This window comes from Lissotriton vulgaris, chromosome 9 (assembly GCF_964263255.1).
Source record: "Lissotriton vulgaris chromosome 9, aLisVul1.2, whole genome shotgun sequence".
Classification (NCBI taxonomy): Eukaryota; Metazoa; Chordata; class Amphibia; order Caudata; family Salamandridae; genus Lissotriton; species Lissotriton vulgaris.
Genome location: NC_141697.1, coordinates 983,543,007 through 983,562,530, shown reverse-complemented (window position 1 = coordinate 983,562,530; position 19,524 = coordinate 983,543,007). Strand labels below are relative to the sequence as shown.

The 19,524-nt window shown below is 46.6% G+C and overlaps 1 protein-coding gene across 1 annotated transcript in view; it reads right to left on the bottom strand.

Moving 5' to 3' along the window:
• The window catches only part of LOC147692664 (hyaluronidase-3-like), a 30,872-nt gene extending 12,900 nt beyond the window's left edge, over positions 1 to 17,972 (bottom strand). The window contains exons 1-2 of the mRNA XM_086936815.1: positions 16,978 to 17,972; positions 814 to 903 (exon numbers count right to left, since the gene is read on the bottom strand). Of these exons, the coding sequence (XP_086792941.1) occupies positions 814 to 903; positions 16,978 to 17,901 (1,014 nt within the window). The 5' untranslated portion in view covers positions 17,902 to 17,972. The remainder of the gene's footprint in view (positions 1 to 813; positions 904 to 16,977) is intronic.
• Positions 17,973 to 19,524: the final 1,552 nt, after the last annotated feature.

Sequence of the window (19,524 nt, the reverse complement as noted above, 5' to 3'; positions counted from 1 at the left end):
TTGTTTGCCTTTGTGTGGAAATCCATGGATGGTGGATTTGTGGGAGGTCAGGTATAGTATCTAAAATATCTTGTCACTCTCACCATGCCCCATCAACCAGTTTCTTACAATACCTCCGATTTTGCATGGTCTTGCCACAAACCTGAGTTGAATTTCCTTATTTGTCACGCCAATGAATGAACCTTCAGTTCCAGCCCTCACTCTAAATGTGACTTCTACACTCTGTTCAAAAGAGTCTGGCTACTCGACTACTGCATACCAATGAACGTGCTTTTTGATGATAGTGTTAAGAGGTGCGTATAAAGTAGATCTAATTTACTAGAAACCCAATGTCTGTATAATCTTTTTGATTACCACATTTACAACTCAGTGTAGGGGACCCAGGTATACAAAGGGTTTTCAAAGTTGAAAGAGAGGAAGAGAGAGTGAGTGAGAATGTGTGTTGGTTGTGTGTGAGTGAATGTGTGTGTCTGTGTGCGTGTGTGTTTGTGCGTCCCTCCCATACCTCAATTCTCAGTAGGCACCATCCCATCCACTACATTATGGACAGCAGGCATTGTGGGAGTTGCACCAGTCACCCCGGGATCTGGTCCTAGAAGTTAAACTAATTTACTACAGTGAAAAAGCCAGTACATGTAAATGATCTGGTCGCTAGGAGACTCGGCCAATCTTGAACCAGTGGTCTAGAGATGAAAGCCTCTCTCACACCTTGTCCAAGCTTATAAGCTTTCCAGTCATAGAGATTTCCTCTCTTCTTCAATCCCCACATCTCCTGCCTCTCCTAATCCAGTGGACAAGGGATCGTGTACTTACTTCAGAATTGACGAAGGAGTTCCCACTCCACAGCACCACTCCGGCAGCTCCCATGGCAGCGCTCTCGCCGATGGTGTGTACCAAGTCCATCTAGGGTTGAAACCCAAAAGTCAATCATTATTAGGCTGTCTCGTCTCTCCCTCTTTCACACTGGCCATTTCCTATAGCCCAATCACCGATACAACTTTCTTCGCTCTTTTCCTCACTTTATCATTCTAATCCAACAATTGTACTGACACTCTTCTTTCAAGATTTCATTCACTGTGCTAAACCAATATAATTTATTTCTCCAGAATTTTTTGAACTGATACTGAGGACTGTCAGAAATATATAGGCAAAACTACAAAAATTACTGTACTGCATGCACCATCACCTTTGAAACATAGATCCTGTTGAAACGGGGTTTATCCTAATGTTATACACATCACCTCTCCCTCTTGAAAAGTGTCTGTCTCCATTACCAATACTTGATATCGCTCCCAAACTCACTTCAATCAGTAGTCGTATGGTTTTATTAGGTCGAGGACCGAAAGGCTGCACTTGCGCAGTCTACGGGAGGAGATTTTATGTCTTTTAGTAAGGGTTCTTGAACCCGCCTCTCTCCTCCATTGGCTGGCTTCCTAAGCGGAGGCCAGCCATTGGAGGAGAGGGGCATTACTCAGTTCAAGCCCCGTCTCTTTCGGATTCGGGGGCGTTTTTTTGCTGTTCTTTCGATGGTGACGTCATCCATCACTCAGAACAAAACACGCCCCCGAATCCGAAAATCTTCGGCGCTTTGCGGCTGCCATTTTTTGGGGGGGGAGCTCCATGTTCACTTTTCTTTAGCAGACATGCCAACCCTCCTGATTCAGGCGTGAGACTACCGATTTGAAGGCTAGTCTCCCGCCTCCCGATTCCTACAAGCAAAAACCCGATTCCTCAGGGCTTTCAGCTGACAGGGCTTGGTATTGTGTAAAGTGCTAACTGTTCCAACAAAGAGTGTCGATGCAGGGGCTCTCGAAGGGGTGAAAAACTGACAAAGCGTCATTAACAAGGGAATCGTCTTTTAAAGACCTGCGAAGTGGTGGGGGCGGGGGGGGGGCTGCATGCACTGCCAACAACCAGCCAGGCCAGTGCCCAACAGTTGCATCACCCTCTCTGCCTGCCATTGCGCTCCATGCTTCTGAAAGGTAAGAAAAAAACCTGCATTTACGTTTCAAATGTCCGATCCTACAGCAGCACACTTCCAAAGCCCATACATCCCCGTAACCCGATTCAAAGTCCCATTCTCCCGATATTCTTTTTTAAATCTCCTACTTTGGTCTGATGAAATGTTGGCATGTATGCTTTAGTGCTTGTGCGTGTCTTCAATCTTTTCATTGTGGCTTTATATTCTTTTTGCACTTTATCTGCCGTCTGCCCTCACAGCAAGACTGAGTCCAAAGCTGCCAAAGAGCCCCAGGAGGAAGAGAAGGAAAGGTAACCGCGCAGATTTATTTAATCCCATCCCCTCTTTTGACCACACCAGTGCCGTTGCTATCGGAAAGTAGAGCCTGCAGTGAATCCCCTATGCCACGAGGAAGCTCCAGTTACATGTCCTGCGTTTTTAAGACACGTTAAGCCTGCACCCACGGGAATCGTCGGGCTCAGCCTTTAAACAGCATGCTTCCTTTGCTGCTAGGAGCAGCTTTATGCCTTCTGGTACAAAGCTCTGTTAAACACACCTTTTCTTCACCAGTGCTTTTAAGACGCAACACACTTATACCTCTTGTATCATTACGAACTGTTATCCTCCTGTGTCCTACATCGGCACAAGGGGCACGCTGCGAAGAAGCCTTGTGGATTTCTGTGCTTTGACACAGTGCCCACTGTAACCTTAGTGCACTTTGCACATAACTCTATCAGTGGTCTAATCTACACCTCTTGGTGCCTTTGCTACTCTTTTGACTATGCGCTGTGGATAAAATTGACCTCTCCTCCTGCCCTTGTTGAGGGCAGAGTGTTGAGGGCAGAGTGTTGAGGCCAGAGTATTGAGGGCAGAGTGTTGAGGGCAGAGTGTTGAGGGCAGAGTGTTGAGGGCAGAGTGTTGAGGGCAGAGTTTTGAGGGCAGAGTGTTGAGGGCAGAGTGTTGACAGAGGGCAGAGTGTTGACAGAGGGCAGAGTGTTGAGGGCAGAGGGGAGAGTGTTGAGGGCAGAGGGCAGAATGTTGAGGGCAGAGTGTTGAGGGCAGAGTGTTGAGGGCAGAGGGCAGAGTGATGAGGGCAGAGTGTTGAGGGCAGAGTGTTGAGGGCAGAGTGTTGAGGGCAGAGTGTTGAGGGCAGAATGCAGAGGGCAGAATGCAGAGGGCAGAGTGTTGAGGGCAGAGTGTTGAGGGCAGAGGGCAGAGTGTAGAGGGCAGAATGCAGAGGGCAGAGTGTTGAGGGCAGAGTGTTGAGGGCAGAGGGCAGAGTGTTGAGGGCAGAGTGTTGAGGGCAGAGGGCAGAGTGTTGAGGGCAGAGTGTAGAGGGCAGAGTGTAGAGGGCAGAGGGCAGAGTGTTGAGGGCAGCGTGTTGAGGGCAGAGTGTTGAGGGCAGAGGGCAGAGTGTTGAGGGCAAAGGGCAGAGTGTTGAGGGCAGAGTGTTGAGGGCAGAGGGCAGAGTGTTGAGGGCAGAGGGCAGAGTGTTGAGGGCAGAGTGTTGAGGGCAGAGTGGGCAGAGTATTGAGGGCAGAATGTTGAGGGCAGAGTGTTGAGGGCAGAGGGCAGAGTGTTGAGGGCAGAGGGTAGAGGGCAGAGTGTTAAGGGCAGAGTGTAGAGGGCAGAGTGTAGAGGGCAATGTGTAGAGGGCAGAGTGTAGAGGGCAGAGGGCAGAGTGTTGAGGGCAAAGTGTTGAGGGCAGAGTGTTGAGGGCAGAGGGCTGAGGGCAGTAAGTGTGTCTGTTTGTGAACATATATATTTTGAATATTTTACAGTATCCGGTTTCCACCAAATTTGTCAGGGCCAAAGTGCAGGATTAAACAAATCTGTACATTTCCATTCAGGTGATCGTTTGCTAATGCCGGTTACTCATTTTAGGTTTCACCTGTATAGCACTTGCACTGTGCTTGAGAAAACGATTGTGTTTAATATAAACCTACAATGGACTTATATCCTGCCTCACTCTCTCACTATATAATGCTCACTCTTTCACTTTTTACTACTCGCTCTCTAATACTCTTTACTAATAACTCTCTCCTACTCACTATCAACTTCTCACTCTACTACTTACTCTGTGTGTGGGTGCTAATGCAATAGGTGTCGCATATCTAAGCGATGAAGCTATTGGCAATGTAAATGACAATGCCATTTATTTATGATTTTAAAAAAATCATGAGCAATGCCAATAGCTCTACCTTTAATGCTGCCGAGACCATTGCATTGTAAAAGCTTGTGTTTCACTTCCTGTTTGTTTAAAATGAACAATGACAAGTTGACCAAATCTTATCTTTAGCATCTTCACATGTTTTTGAAGCTTTGAGTTTATCTAGGATAGATGCATGAAATACCATTGTATCAGACTCCATGCTCCATTGCTTTTCCATTTCAATCTGTTTTGCACCTTGCTGCCCTGTTAAATAACTAGTTATAGGAACTATGATGGATCCATCCTTACTAATTTTCACTGGGTCCAGCTCACTTATAAAACTGTATTGCATTTATTTCAAAGACACTTACATTGGAAGAGCCAGCACAGGCAGCTGACATATTGTTTTCTGGTGGATAAGGTATCACTTGCAGTAAATATATCTCCCAACTGGGCTGCCCAATGCAATCAGGATTTGGACTCCTACCACTGCTCAGATATAGAATTCTTTACATTTCGATATATGACCAAATGTTGATCATGTTTGGCTTTGTCTAAGATGAGGTTGTAGACGTTGAGAACACTCAGTGCAGGTTAAACTGATGGCCCTCACTTACATGCCCATTGTATATATAAAAAGAGAACTGCAGATTTTTGCAACCTTCATACAAACTATAGCAATGAGGATGACCGAGCAGTGGCCAAGGTGATGGTGTTGACTGCGTGTAGGTTATCAATATACTTACTGTGAAAGTGGTGACCGTGAAAAGTGCTGGGGATCTCACAAACAGGGCCCAATGGGTCGGCCGCCAATGGTTGTTGCACTCACTGTTAATGTGTTATGTCTTATAAGCTGTAACATTCAGATATGTCTATCTTTCTCTACGAAGGGCCTGATTTATACTTGGATGGAGCACCAGTACCATCCGCCTGTCAGGGTGGGGGAGAACATGCCCTTCACCACCCTGATTGACTATCGTCCACCAAATTTAGAAACGGCTGCTCGCTAAAGGTCATCTCTGTATATTGAAAGAAACTGCCGTCCATTCAACGTACAAAAAGTTTGGTCTGGACGCCCACCTTTGGTTTTGACAACCGTTCAGTGCTGACCGGAGGTGACCCATTGCCGTGAGGGAAACGGCCAAAGCAACACTGTGAAACCGCGGACCAGTCCAGAGTGCTGAGGGGAGAAGCTGGCTTGAGCGCTAGTACCGCGAGGGCAGGGACTTCAATCCCCAGGTTCTCCGGCGGTTGTGGCGCGTCAGTGACTCCAGCGCTGCGCCAGGAGGCGCGAGAAAAGCCCAGAGCGGCGAGTAGGGAAGCGGGGGCAGTGCTGACCGGAGGTGACCCATTGCCGTGAGGGAAACGGCCAACGCAACACTGTGAAACCGCGGACCAGTCCAGAGCGCTGAGGGGAGAAGCAGGCTTGAGCGCTAGTACCGCGAGGGCAGGGACTTCAATCCCCAGGTGCCCCGGCGGTTGTGGCGCGTCAGTGACGCCAGCGCTGCGCCAGGAGGCGCGAGAAAAGCCCAGAGCGGCGAGTAGGGAAGCGGGGGCAGTGCTGACCGGAGGTGACGCATTGCCGTGAGGGAAACGGCCAACGCAACACTGTGAAACCGCGGACCAGTCCAGAGCGCTGAGGGGAGAAGCAGGCTTGAGCGCTAGTACCGCGAGGGCAGGGACTTCAATCCCCAGGTGCCCCGGCGGTTGTGGCGCATCAGTGACGCCAGCGCTGCGCCAGGAGGCGCGAGAAAAGCCCAGAACGCCTCGCGCCCCGCGAGTCGCGCCCGTGGGAGTGCCCGGGGCTAAGCCCGGGGAAAGGACGGGCCGTCTGTGGCCGTCAGTGGCAGGAAGAGGCTGGGCTGGGCCAGAGACCCTGTGCAAATATTTCGGTGACCATCTTCTGCACGGTAAAGTGACTGGAAGGGCTGAAGGGCTAATTGTAACTGCTGTGTTATTAACATTGGGTGTTGAGCCCATTGGCTTAATTTGTGAATAAGTTAACCCTCATTAAAGTATACCTGTATTCATGTCGGGACAAAGAAGGACAAGGCTACTGTGGGGGCAGGTCCCATAGACAACTTTCTAGTAAAAATGGTAAATAAGATCAATAATGATAGAAGGGCTTCACTGGGTAGAGGTAATCTATCAGACCAAGATCTATCCATAGTGGGTCTTTCCCCATTGGAAGTTCCTCCAGAGACCGAAAATGTCACTGATTTTGGGCCCGAGGTAGTCAATGCAGTAGAAGCACTGACCCATCGGGCTCCGGATATAGAAGTTCTTGACAAGTCTCTCTCGGACTCGGAGGAAGAGGTGGTACCAGCACATAAAAACACTAGACCCGTTAGAACCTGCAGAAAGCAGCAAAGTAAAAGGGGGGGAAGGAATGCTCATAAAAGAAGGGTAGATCTCATCTGCCAGATATCCACACCTCCCCTGAGGCAACTACGATCCTGGAGGGTAAGAACGAGGCAAATATAACCTTGAGCCCAGAGCAGTTTGGCTTGTTAATTCGAACCCTGGAAGCCAAATTTGAATTAAAACTCGAGGAATCCCTTCAACCTCTAGTGTCCAAACTGGATACTGCTACCGCAGAGATAAAAAGACTAGGAGGCTTGTTAGAGAAACAGTTAGCCCATATAGATAAGGTTAACCCCCCGCCTCCCTCAACTAGAATAGATCACCCTGAGACTGTCGGGAAAAAGGTAGCCAAGTTGGTTAAACAAACTCACGCCTCTCAACAGTCTACCAGAGTTGACCCTGACTCCCCCGCTCCTTCAGCTCCACCCCCTCTTCCATCAGTTACTTCAGTAGTACACCCAAAGCCAGGGCCTGTTAAAGATCCGATTGCCGTCCCAAGTAGGAGAAGCAATTTTATTAATTTACCCCCGGATTGTGCCCCTATGTAATTGTACTGGCAAATGTCCCGACTCAAAACCTGGATGCAGTTGAGTCACACGAGGAATCACATGATTCTCTTAAAAATAAAGTCGTATCTTGGCTGAGTTCAAACTGTGGTTTTCCTACAAAATATGCCGTAGAAATTATCACAACAAGGAGGGTAAATTGGATTGGTCCCACACGCAAAAACTGTAGAGGGGATTGCGTGATAGTAAATTTTAAATATCCTCAACACGTGGCCACAGTCTTGTTAAGGGCAGCCTCGATGACGAACTACAACAACAGCATCTCAGTGCCCCCTTTGGGATATATTTACAATCACCTTACTGGAGCCTCCACCCCTAGATGAGGATTGAGTCCCTTTACACTGTTTGGGCCACAGTCCACGGTCCACTTGTCAAAGTCAGGGTTCAGGTAGGGAGAATTTTTTCAGATTTGGACCCCCCATTGCAACACATAATAGGTTTGACGCACTCTCAGGACTCGAGATGTGCGACTGACGTGGGGCCGGAGAGGGTATGGTTGATGAAGTTATAGTGGACTCTGCCCCTATGGCTCCTGTACCTTCTTCTGCTAACGATGGATATAAACCGGTATTGGGTAATCCTGGCAAGGGGGATATGGTCAGGTTGTTAAGTTGGAACATTGCCGGTCTACGGTCCAAGAGAGGAGACCCCAACTGGATAAACTTTGTAAAGCTATATGACATTGTCGCCATGCAAGAGACTTGGGACACGGAATGCGATTTTTGGTTGGATGGCTTTACTTCATTTTTTGTACCTGCTTTGCCCTGTCCAGCAGGACGGAATAGAGGGGGTCTCTTGATGTTGGTCTCAGTGAATGTAAAGGGTAAAATTATAAAGGTTGATTGTGCCACACATAATTTCCTTGTTATAGAGGTAACCTTGGATGATGGTTGCAAAATACTTCTCGTAAATTGTTATAATTCACCACATGGCTACCCTGCTAATGTGCATTTAGTGTGGCTAACAGATTTTTTAACCTCTTATAAGGAAAAGCAAACCACTTATTGTCATTTTATTTTGATGGGTGATTTTAATGTACATTTGTGTTTAAATTGTGCCCTAATCGATTCAGATGGGCCTGACAGTATTTCCCCCCCGCACCTCGAACATACCCAGAAGGGACAGGTTCTTGAAAACCTACTAACCAGTAATGATTTGTATGAGGCGGAGTTTTATGATAAAAGTTCACGAGTTGCCACATATACTGGAAGGGACTGTGATTCGATAATTGATTTCATTTTTCTATCATTAGGTCTCCTTAAATATGTGATTTTTTTATAATGCTGTATCCATGCCATTGAGTGATCATAACCCCGTGGGGATGGAGTTAGCTAATGGTTTTTCGCTCCTAAATTCTTCTGTTATTCCACAGGCTATAATACCAGTCAAAGTTAAAGATCAGGGGAGAAGGATCAAATGGGGACAGGTAGTTCCTGATGATTTTTTCGTAAAATTAACATCTATGGCTGCAGAAGATTTAAATATTTGTGTCAATCCCCACTCTAAGGGCGAGGAGGTTCTAACTTCCTTTGAAGGTATCTGTCGGACAGTGGCCATGAATTTAACAGCTAAAGGCCAGGGAGTTAAAAATAGACCGGTAATGGGCTGGTTTGATAGCAACTGCAGTAAAGCCCATAACCTCCTTAAAAAAGCACTTAATACTCGTCCGAGGGACAAAGCCCTAGTGGTGCAGCTTAGAAAGGATTATACCAGGGCAATTAAAACACGTAGAAATGAATTAAAGAGTGAAGCCTGGGCCGAGCTCATGGATAAAGCCACCCTAAAAAGCAGCACAAAGTTTTGGTCAATTATTAATACCCCATTGTTTTCTCGTGACCAAAATGCGGTGTTGGAACTTAACATCTCTGAGGAAGACTGGCTTAGCCATTTTGAAAAAATCTACGGTAGCAACATGGAGCAGGAATTTTTTGAAGTTCCTGTGTCCGAACTCCCCTTGGCGCCTGTTAGATTTGATACTGTCGAAGTCATTAAAGCAATCGAGGGCACTGCGGGTCGAAAGGCCCCGGGCCCTGATGGGGTTCCCGCTGATATGTTTAAGGTAAATCCGTTGTACTGGGCTAATATTTTAACCAAAGTTTTTAATGCCTCAGCCATTGTGGGATTTCCTAAATCTAGGTCAAGAGCTACTATAATCCCAGTGTTTAAAAAAGGTCAGAGGGGAGACCCAAGATGCTATAGGCCTATATCACTGTTGGACTCCTCTGTTAAAATCCTAGGGAAGGTTATCCTGGCGAGAATAACATCTTGGGCCAAAGGGAATAATATTCTGACAGAGGTACAATACGGCTTTAGGTCGGGGAGGAGCACGGAGGACCAATGCCTCAATCTTCACCTCATAATATCCAAGTACACGAGGGCAAAAAGGGGATCCATATTTTTAGGCTTCATGGACCTATCCACAGCCTTTGATCTAGTTAATAGATCAAGGCTGTGGACTATGCTCCTGAAGATGGGCCTTGACTGCTCCTTGGTGCATTTCCTAGCGGAGTTACATAAAGATCTGAAAGCCTCCATTAGGATGACAACAGAGGGGAAATGTACGGCGAGTTTTAGGTCCAGCAGAGGGGTGCGCCAAGGCTGTATCTTGGCCCCCATGTTATTCACGTTATACGTGAATTCATTGGAGGCTAACCTATCAGCTGTCACTCAGGATATTCCGTGCATGGGGGGTACACCAATTCCGGTGCTCCTCTATGCCGATGATGCGGTGCTGATAGCCAGGACCCCAATTGCCCTGCAAAAGCTGCTTGATTCTTTTAGAACCTTTATGTCCAGTCTAGATCTGGTGATTAAGGTTATCTCTAGCGTTAAGGTTTTCACCTACTTGGGTGTAGTATTCGATCATAGGGGAACTTGGACACCACAGTTAACATCCAAAGCGAATGCCGTGAGAAGTTCAGCCTCCGCAGTCTTGGGGTTCGCTAAAAGACTAGGGGGGAAACCCACAGAGGCGATCTTGGCTATTTACAAAGCCAAGACAGCCTCTATTGCAAGATATGGGGCTGAAATCTGGGGTTTTGCAAAACCTGACCGCATCCAAACAGAGGAAAACAAATTCCTGTGGTCATTGCTGGGCCTACCTCAGTCAACAGCAACTTACTCCCTACACCTTGAGCTAGGTCTAAGATACATCATAGACATGATAAAACTAGCCCCGATCCTGATGTGGATTAAGCTCTGGCTAAATTCGAACCTTAGCCTTAATCATAAGATCAGAAAAGATTGTCTTAAACTAGATCACATGAGGGATATCCAGTGGCTGTCCTATGTAGAGTCTCTGGCTGTGAAGCTAGGACGCCCTGAGATTTTTGCTAGTCCAGAATCCCTGTGTAAAGCAGATCTAGTGTGGGTGAAGACTAATTTCACTAGGCTCTGTGTTGCCGAGCGTGAAGCGGATGAGCTATATAAACCATCTGTGAGGGCACATGTAATGGTAACTACATCCCTTGAGTTGGCTCCTTATTTGTCAGTGGTGACAAACTTTTTCCATAGATGGCTACTGACTAAATTCTGTTTCAATCAAATCCATATGGTTCTTTGGGATGAGAAAGGTTGATGTAGGCCTGAGGATTCGACCCCATGTAAATGTGATGACCATTCCGCCCAGGACACTACGCACTTTTTGTTTTTCTGCCCCTTGTATTGCGAACCCCGGAATCGATTTTTAAAACCAATACTGAAGGAGATGAGATTTACGCAGTATAAGCCTGCATTGCTATTTTTGCAAATGATGAAAGCTCCCGTAATTATGTACTGTATCGCCAGTTTCTTGGCTGCATCTGTAAGAAGTAGGAGATTAAGATTAGATTTTTAACGCTGGAAGCTAACTATTTCTGCATCATGTATTTGATTAATGGATTGTTGGGCTCAAATGGAAATGAAATTGTGTAATTATCTTTTTATAATGGGTTTTAATTGTTATTATGACTAAAATTGTATTAATTGACTTTTAAACATGTTTTTAACAGTTTTATAAATGTCTAGAATACTTTTATGATTTTAAGTAATCGAATAAATTGGTTTTGACTGACTGACTGACAACCGTTCACCAAATTCCAGCAACCTTCAAATCAGGACCTAAAAGTCCTGCCAAACATTCATACGTCTCTCTTGATCAGCCTTTATTATGTACATCTGACTCTACAAGTGAGGTTCCTGAAACATTGACAATCACTAGGGTTGGGCCCCTTTTTCAACACTAGAGCGAAGCCTCGATTAATTCAACATACACTGCCGTGCAGAGCTGGGATCCCTCCTTCGATCATACAACGAGCGAGCTAGGCAGGGTTTTCACGCTAAGCACAAAGATGAGTAAAAATAGCAAAACCACAAACTACCAAAAATAAGGAAGCAAGTAACCGCTCAGAGCTTCCACAGCTAATCCATTTCACAGGCTGCTCCAAATATAGTTGTGAGCGTCTCACCATCTCTCCTGATCTGTAAACCACCTGCTGTCCCTCGGTTCATAACTTCTCGGTGGCTCATCCATCTATTCAGCCAACTCCATGCCTGAGTCTCACAGCCCTGATGTCTGTGGGCAGTCAAATGACGTGTATGTACTATAACACTGGTGTGTCAGGTTTACAGATGATATAAAATTGCACCTGCACTGTCCAGATAACATTAGGACAAAACTTTACAATATCAAATATTGCTCTGATATCACAGTATCTCTTGCTCTGTGTGTTTTCATCACCCTCCTTGCCTTTCTCATGACAACAGGTGCTGGACTATCTATGGAGAGCATGAGTTAGTCCTCCATAGGCTGATATTCTGTCTATATTTCTCATTAGCAAAAGCTGGGTCACATTACCCTCTGGAAAGAGCCAGGCCACATTTCACTCTTAACTCTAGCAAGAGCCTGCCCGCATTTCAGACTTGGCCTCGTTCTGATTTAACAAGAGTTGGCCACATTTCTCTATATCCAGAGTCTGGCTACATTTTCACACTAGCAAGAACCTGTCCATATTTTACTTTAACCAAAGCCTGGCCACATTTCACTCTAGCAAGAACCTGGCTAAATTTCAATCTATCAAGAGAAAAAGAACATGTCCATAGACAGCCAGTTTTCATTGTAGCAAGAGCTCGGCACACTTCGCTCTGGCAAGAGCTCAACACTTTGATAGAGGACAAAATAAGAAGATATTGGTCCATAAATAGCACTTGATATATATGTACTTATACATAGATAATAAGCCAAGCAAATCCTGAGCGATATCCAAGACTTAACAGCCTGCACACAGCGTGTTGGTTCCAAGTAGTTTTAATGGCAACGCGTTTCAACCCTTCTGAATCTTCGTCACGGTGTGTATAATTATATATATATATAAAACGTGACACAACCTATGGCACTACAGGCTCCATAATGCAGCGCTTTACAGGAAGTGACCCTACATTCAAATTCCACCAGAGGAAGCGACTTTGAAAAAACATTAACTGCAGCAGCCAAATGGTGTGTCAAGGAACAATGGCTTACCTTTGAAAAAGTTCGAAGCGAACGAAACGCGTCAGGAAAATGCCACATGCTGTTTCAATCAACTAAAATAATAAAGCGGCAAAAAAGAAGTCTCGTGTGCGTCTCAAATTGCTTTCCCAGGAGAGCGTGTTGTGAATAATTATCGGCTGGCTCCGCCGAAGAGTAACGCACCACCAGAAGAGCGCCATCATCCTCCAACCCGAGCTTTCCAGTTTGCATCGTGAAAACGAAGAGGGGGATGCGGTGCCGCCAAGGACCTGCCCTGGTATTGGACCCGAGACAGCTATCAAAGTGAGCTGACACAGGGAGACATCAGCCCATAAAATGAACAGTAATCAGATTTTAAGCAGCAGTGTATGACACTACCCACTGGAGGGTTAAAACGTGACACAACCTATGGCACTACAGGCTCCATAATGCAGCGCTTTACAGGAAGTGACCCTACATTCAAATTCCACCAGAGGAAGCGACTTTGAAAAAACATTAACTGCAGCAGCCAAATGGTGTGTCAAGGAACAATGGCTTACCTTTGAAAAAGTTTGAAGCGAACGAAACGCGTCAGGAAAATGCCACATGCTGTTTCAATCAACTAAAATAATAAAGCGGCAAAAAAGAAGTCTCGTGTGCGTCTCAAATTGCTTTCCCAGGAGAGCGTGTTGTGAATATATATATATATATATATATATATATACACACACAGAAAAAGCATGAATTAAAATGGTGTTAAAGTTTGGAACTGTAATTATATCTTACTTGACAAATTCACTGGGGAAAAAACAAAGATTAAAGGGCCGTAGTTTGGTGAGAATTTAAGCTATAACATACAGTTGTAAACTGACAAAACCACTGAAATACATCAGTTATAGTTACCTTAAGTAACAGTAGCTTGTGCCCTAAAGTAACTATAATTGCTCCCTCAGGATGCATAGTGTTGTTACCAATGATTTAATTTCATATGTTGCAATGATGTTATCAGTAATCTCATATGGGAGGTAATTAGCAGTGCAGCTCTCATAGGGTGGAAGCATACAAGTCTCCCTTGCCCGCGCTCAAGGAACGAGTGTCCACGGGGTCCAGGCGGTGATGATGGGCCGGATGTCGTCGTTGGAGGGGAGGGTGGTATCTAGAGTCTGCTCGCTTAAGTGGTCATTGAGGGCTTTGATTTTTAGGTGGAAGTAGTATCTGAGCTTGCTGCAGAGGTCTTGGGAGGGAGTGACGTCTGTGGTTCGCTATGGGGCTTGGTGAATTGCTGGATGATGTTGAAGAGTTCCTTCGAGTTGGTGGAGTTGGTGAGGGTTTTGTTCCGGATGAAAGTCCTCTTTGTGGATCCTATGCGTTGGTGGTACTCTGTACTGGCGGTCTTATAGGTGGTCATTCCGTGGTTTTGCTGTTTCTTCATTGTTTTTCGAGACGTCTTCAGGAGCGTTTGGCTTCTTGGAGGTCAGCCGTGAACCAGGCGGCCTTCAGGGAGGGTTGTCTGTTGGTGGTGTGGAGTGGTGCAAGCTTGTCTACGCAATTGGTGAGTAGTTCCTTAGCTCCAAAGTTGGTGTTGGTCGAAACAGGGGGGTCGCGGCTGAGGGCGGAGTTGAGGTGCTCCTCTGTGACCTTGCTCCAGTTCCTTTGCGGAGGGCGAGGAGTGGGTTTTAGAGCGGTGGCGGTGTTGAAAGATGTACGCAGTGGTGGTCATTCTAGAGGGGCTGCGTGATGTGGCTGAAGCAGATGTTGTTCCCACCTGCGAAGATGGAGTCGAGAGTGTGTCCTGCCTTGTGGGTAGGTGTGGTGATGAGCTGTTTCAGTCCGATGTTAGCGAGGTTGTCCAGGAGAGTGTGTGTGTTTGGGGTCGCTGAGGTTGTCGAGGTGGAAGTTCAGGTCTCCGATGAGTACGTAGTCTAGGGAGGCGATGGCGTGGGTGCGACAAGGTCAGCAATGGTAGTGGTGTATGAGGTGTGGGATCTGGCGGGTCTGTAGGCGAGGGTGCCGCAGAGAGTGGGTCTGGGGTTTGTCTGGATCTGGAAGTGAAGGTGTTCAGTGGCGGGGGAGTCGCTCGTGGAGGCGGAGGGAGCTCTTGTGTGTGATGGAGAGTCCTCCACCTGGGCGGTGTGGGCGGTCCTTCCTCTGGAACTTGTATCCATTGGGGATGGCGGTGGCGATGTCCATGGCGGCGGAGGCGTTGGTCCAGGTTTCTGTGACGAAGGCGACGTCTGGCGAGAGGGTGTCGAGGAGGTCCCAGATCTCTTCGGCATGTGTGTGCATAGAGCGCACATTGAGGAAGATGCCATTTAGGGCTCCAGAGGTATTGCTGTTCATTGTGGGGGCAGTGTCTGCAGGGGTATGGTCTGAGGAGAAGATCTGGCGTCAGAGGAGAGCTGGCCATGGGTGGTGTTCGGAGTGGACTGCCGGCAGTTGTTGTTCCTCCCTGGGTTGAGTGTGAGGAGGGCAGCTGAGTCATAGAGCTGTGTGGTCGGAGATCCAGAGGTTCTGGAGCTGGTTGCGGTCGGGTCGCGGACACGCACAGATGGGCTTGCCGCTGGCGGCCCGCTGCGTGCGACCACCCCGTGGCGGCCATTAAATAGGGAAGGGGAGAGGGACGTGCAGCTAAGAGGCGGGAGCAGGAACCGGAAGGGGGGAGGAGCCGCAGGGGCAGCAGTGGCAGGGTTCAAAACTGCACCAAAACGAACAAGGCACAATACTAACAACAACAATAACTAACACCAGAAGCAGGAACAGAAGTGAAAACAGTAAAAACAGAAAGCAGGACCAGAACAGAAGGAAAACGGGCACACTAACGGACCTGGGCAGCAGTGGCCACGAACACTTACCATGAGGAGGTGAGACTGGGTCAGGGGCGGTGTCACAGACAGCGGAGCTGCTGGGGGGAGAGCAGGTCTCAGACCAGAGGTGAGACTGACTCTTCCACTTGCCATATTTAGATATTTACACAATACACAGAAAACTGCTGCGGTCTTCTGTGTTGGCGATCCACCAGCCGTCGCCGTCTTGACGGAGGGATCCGCCGAGCAGATTTGGATGTTCCCATTGGGCTGGTGGCATCCAGTCCGCAGAGTACTGATGGGGGACGTCCATGGTGGTGGGGAGACAGATTAGTTTTAAAAATGTATACACGTACATACATATATGTTGTGTATTTGTACATATATACATATAGGTTATGAGTAGTGAGCATATTTTGTACATTCAGCATTGCACCCCACCAACATAGACACACCCTGCAATGTATACCTGCACACACCACGAAGACCAACCTTCGGGTCCATCAAAATTGGGTGCCGGTCCGTAGCGGCCAAAGCGCAGCAGATAAGGGTGGACCTGGGCAAAGGAGTAGAGGTGGAAATCGCAGACCGTACCCAGAAAAAGATGGTGCTTTTACCCCTTTTCGTCCCATTCTGCTGACTCTAAGTAGGAGGGATTCCCAGGAGAATTCCTTCTGAACCAGCTCACATCTAAATCTGGAGGGCGGGAACCCCGCCACCACCTCCTGCAGCCAGTCCCGCCGTAGGGCTGAAGTCCTGGTAGAGTCGGGGGGACCGCAGTGGTCTTTTCTCCCATTGCCAGCCAGCCTCTAAATCGGGCGGGTGGACCGCCAGGATGGCGGATGGGAAGACAGCTAAAAGAGCACATGTACGACCAGTCCAACAAATATGTAAACCAGGCCCTTAATCTCCTCGTAAAAAACATAAGAGTAACCTTGTGTAAAGTACCAGGTGCTCAAGAAAAGCGCTCCAATAACTTTGTGTCAAGTTCAAGCTCTATAAAGTTGCAAAAAATATAATAGAAAAGTGATCAGCATGCTAAAGGCAGCCATCGAGTCGCGCATATTCCCCTTCACTAGCGGCATTCAGCATACTGTCACTAAGTAAATCAAATGCACTTCTTGTCTGTTTTTTTATAGAGACAATGCCTTTGCGTGCCATCCCTGACTTTTACCAGACAAAATCCTTTATATATATTTGATGGCAATTTTTATAGATCACTAACTTGGGCCAAGGGAATTAGAGCACTTTCCATGAGCACCAGTTTACATTACGCAAGGTCGGATTATACTTTTTCGGCACACGGAGATTGAGTGATTTACCCAGAATCACAGAATGTTACGGCAATGTTGGGCCTCAAGCCTGGATCCAGGTCCAAAGTCTGTAGCTCTGGCCATCAGTCCACATCTCCCTTTTTTACTCGGTAACAGTGTAAAGTACACATTTAAATATACTAACCAAGTTATCTGTCTACTTATTTTAACGTTGTCACTTTCAGTAATTAATTCAAGTATTGCTTTAAGTGTGAATACATTCGCATGATTTACTGTACGTGAAAATTATGCTAATTGCTACGAAAAAAATTACTAAAAATTTGTTAACTCCTTGATGGGTATTTCCCATGAAGGAATGCGATTACCATCGGGAAAAACGCCATCTGCTATTACCTCTGTCAGGAATCTCATGGAATGCTTATACGACACCCTGGAATACGGCAACACTGGTGGGGTGGAAATGTTGAGGCTGAACTCTGCTGCCCGCAAGGCCTCTTTTACTCGGTAGTGGACATAGAGAAGACCCTCCTGAGATGCCATCAACTTCTCCGGCATATAGATGCTAGGATAGATGGCCTTGGACTCTTCCCAAAGCCATTTTAGTTGGTCATTCTTGTGGATAGTCTGTGGTTGGCAATGACCGTCATATTTGCTCTCCTCCTTCTTATAAGCATAGTTGAAGCATTCGGGAAACCCATAGAAACCCCATAGACCCATTGGTCTCAGCTGTTGCCCAGTCCTTAATGTCTTCAGTATGAGAGAATGTGCTGCTTTCTCAAACTCCAGCTTGGCCAGGTGTCCTATCTTCTCACTGGGCACATCAGGGAACTTTCTTAAGATCCGCTCCTTGGATGCCCGCTGATAAATTTTCTTAGAACCCCAGTTTTGGTTCCACAAGGGACGCCATTCCTCCCAGTCAACCACTGCCAACCCTTTGAAGTCTACTTCCAGGAATTGGCGAGTGTCTGTGGAGATTTTTGCAAGGTGCCGCTTCAAGTTTGTATTCTGAGGTAGGCCACCATTGATCCATTGGCCATTTGGGGCAATGTAGGGGTAGAAACCAAGCTTGTTCTTGTAGAAGATAGTCATATTCTGCCCCTGAAACCGGTGATCTCGGTTTTCCACAATGTCAAAGACTCCAAGAGGGAGATTTACGCCATACTGTTTCTCACACCCAGCAGTCGGCATGTTCCACACAACGATAAAAGGCTTATGATGAGCAACAGGACTAGACGACGACTTCCCCCAGACAACACTTTTCAAGAGCTGGACAGAGCAGAGCCAAAAAATGACCCAGGGAAGGTAAGCTAAATTCATGGTGGGTCAATAAAATGTGAATCTAATCCAGGAAGCTTCTCAGGCCTAGCATCACGTCCTCTTTCAATAGGCAACCTAGAAGAAAACAGAGACACGGGTAAGAACATACAGAGTTATACAGTGTATGAAATAAGATTTTGTTTGTGTTTCTAGAGTGAGGCTTAGGGAATGAAGGCATATCACACTGTCATTCTCTCTTATACTCTGCCAAAAAGTTGTTTCATTGCCTGCCATTCTGCTACTGTGCACATTTGTGAATGCCAGGCCCACTCTTATTGTTTTGTGATTCGGTCTTTTTTGAAAACGGACATTTGCTTGAGAACTTACGGCTGCTCCCTGATGTGACTATTTCCAAGTGTTGGGTTACAAGCACATCTCTGCAGAAGACAGATGTCGATGCACTTTCCATGCGGTCTCCTAGTGTGGTCCACTCCATCTTTATGAGGCTGAGGTAGGTTGCAATGTGCAGGTATCTTTTACCTGCTAGTTGGTGTGCAGCTCCATGTAGCTAGTGTCCTGGCTAACACCTACCCGGTTATTTCTGCCCCGGTAGTTATCATTCTTCTCATACGACTCTGGCCTCAAGTAGTCACTCTTCACAACTGATAGTTTCCCTAAGTAAATCTATGTTTATGGCTGAAAATGGCCGAACTCACGCCTGTTAGGTATCCACAAATGGATACTCCTCTGGCATAAATGTTTTTTCTACTGTTTAATTGTAAGCTATTAATGTCTACAAATATGTAGTAGGAAACTCTATCTAATGGGTTGGAAGTCATCGCGGGTATGTAGTGCGCTTACAAATGACTGATTGAAGTGCCCACAAACATTTGATGCTGACATTCACAAGAGCTTCTCCAACCTATCCTCACCTTGGAAATGGTCGGGACAAATATTCCAGCCAAGGGTTGTGGTAGCTCCTCTTCCAGGTTGAGAAATGGAACAGCCAACATCAAACTTCATCGGGGTCTAACGGAAGGGGTGTCTCCACAGGGACTTGGGGTACAAAGGGAAAGACATTTCCCGAAGGTGGAGTTCTGTCCTGCATAGAACTCCGCACTGGAGAAATACCAAACGTCACGTGACATTCCCATGACTGCAACTGGAGTGTTCGACTGGGAAAGTTTGTGAATTATCACGGCTTACACTTACACCCTTGATTAGGAGTACATCTACTGGTGTAAATGTAAAACTTTACTTTGTGAATGGCCCTCAGAGTCTTCCCAAAAAGAATAATTTTTTTCAGCTTTTTAGTGCATTGGTCAGCTAAGGATACAGGTTAATGCAACAACCAAAATGCTGTCCTGCATCACAAAACAAGTGGTTTCTTAAACCATGGCATTGTCACAGATTCTAAGTGCTAGAAAGGATAAAATACCTTATGAAGAATACTTGGGGGCCTTGAGAACAAAAATTCAGAATATAAAATGTTTCCGGCGTCCCTATGACTTGAGTGAAAACTGTGACTATTCTGACATTTGGTGAAAAGAAAATGAGTAGGGCAAGAAAATGGCAGGGTGTGTGCCAGTTTGTAGACCTCTCACCCAGAAAATAATTATTGAGTGTGAGAGACGACTGGATTCTGCTGCCTGTGCTCTCGCGCTTTTGTGTATGTGAATGAAG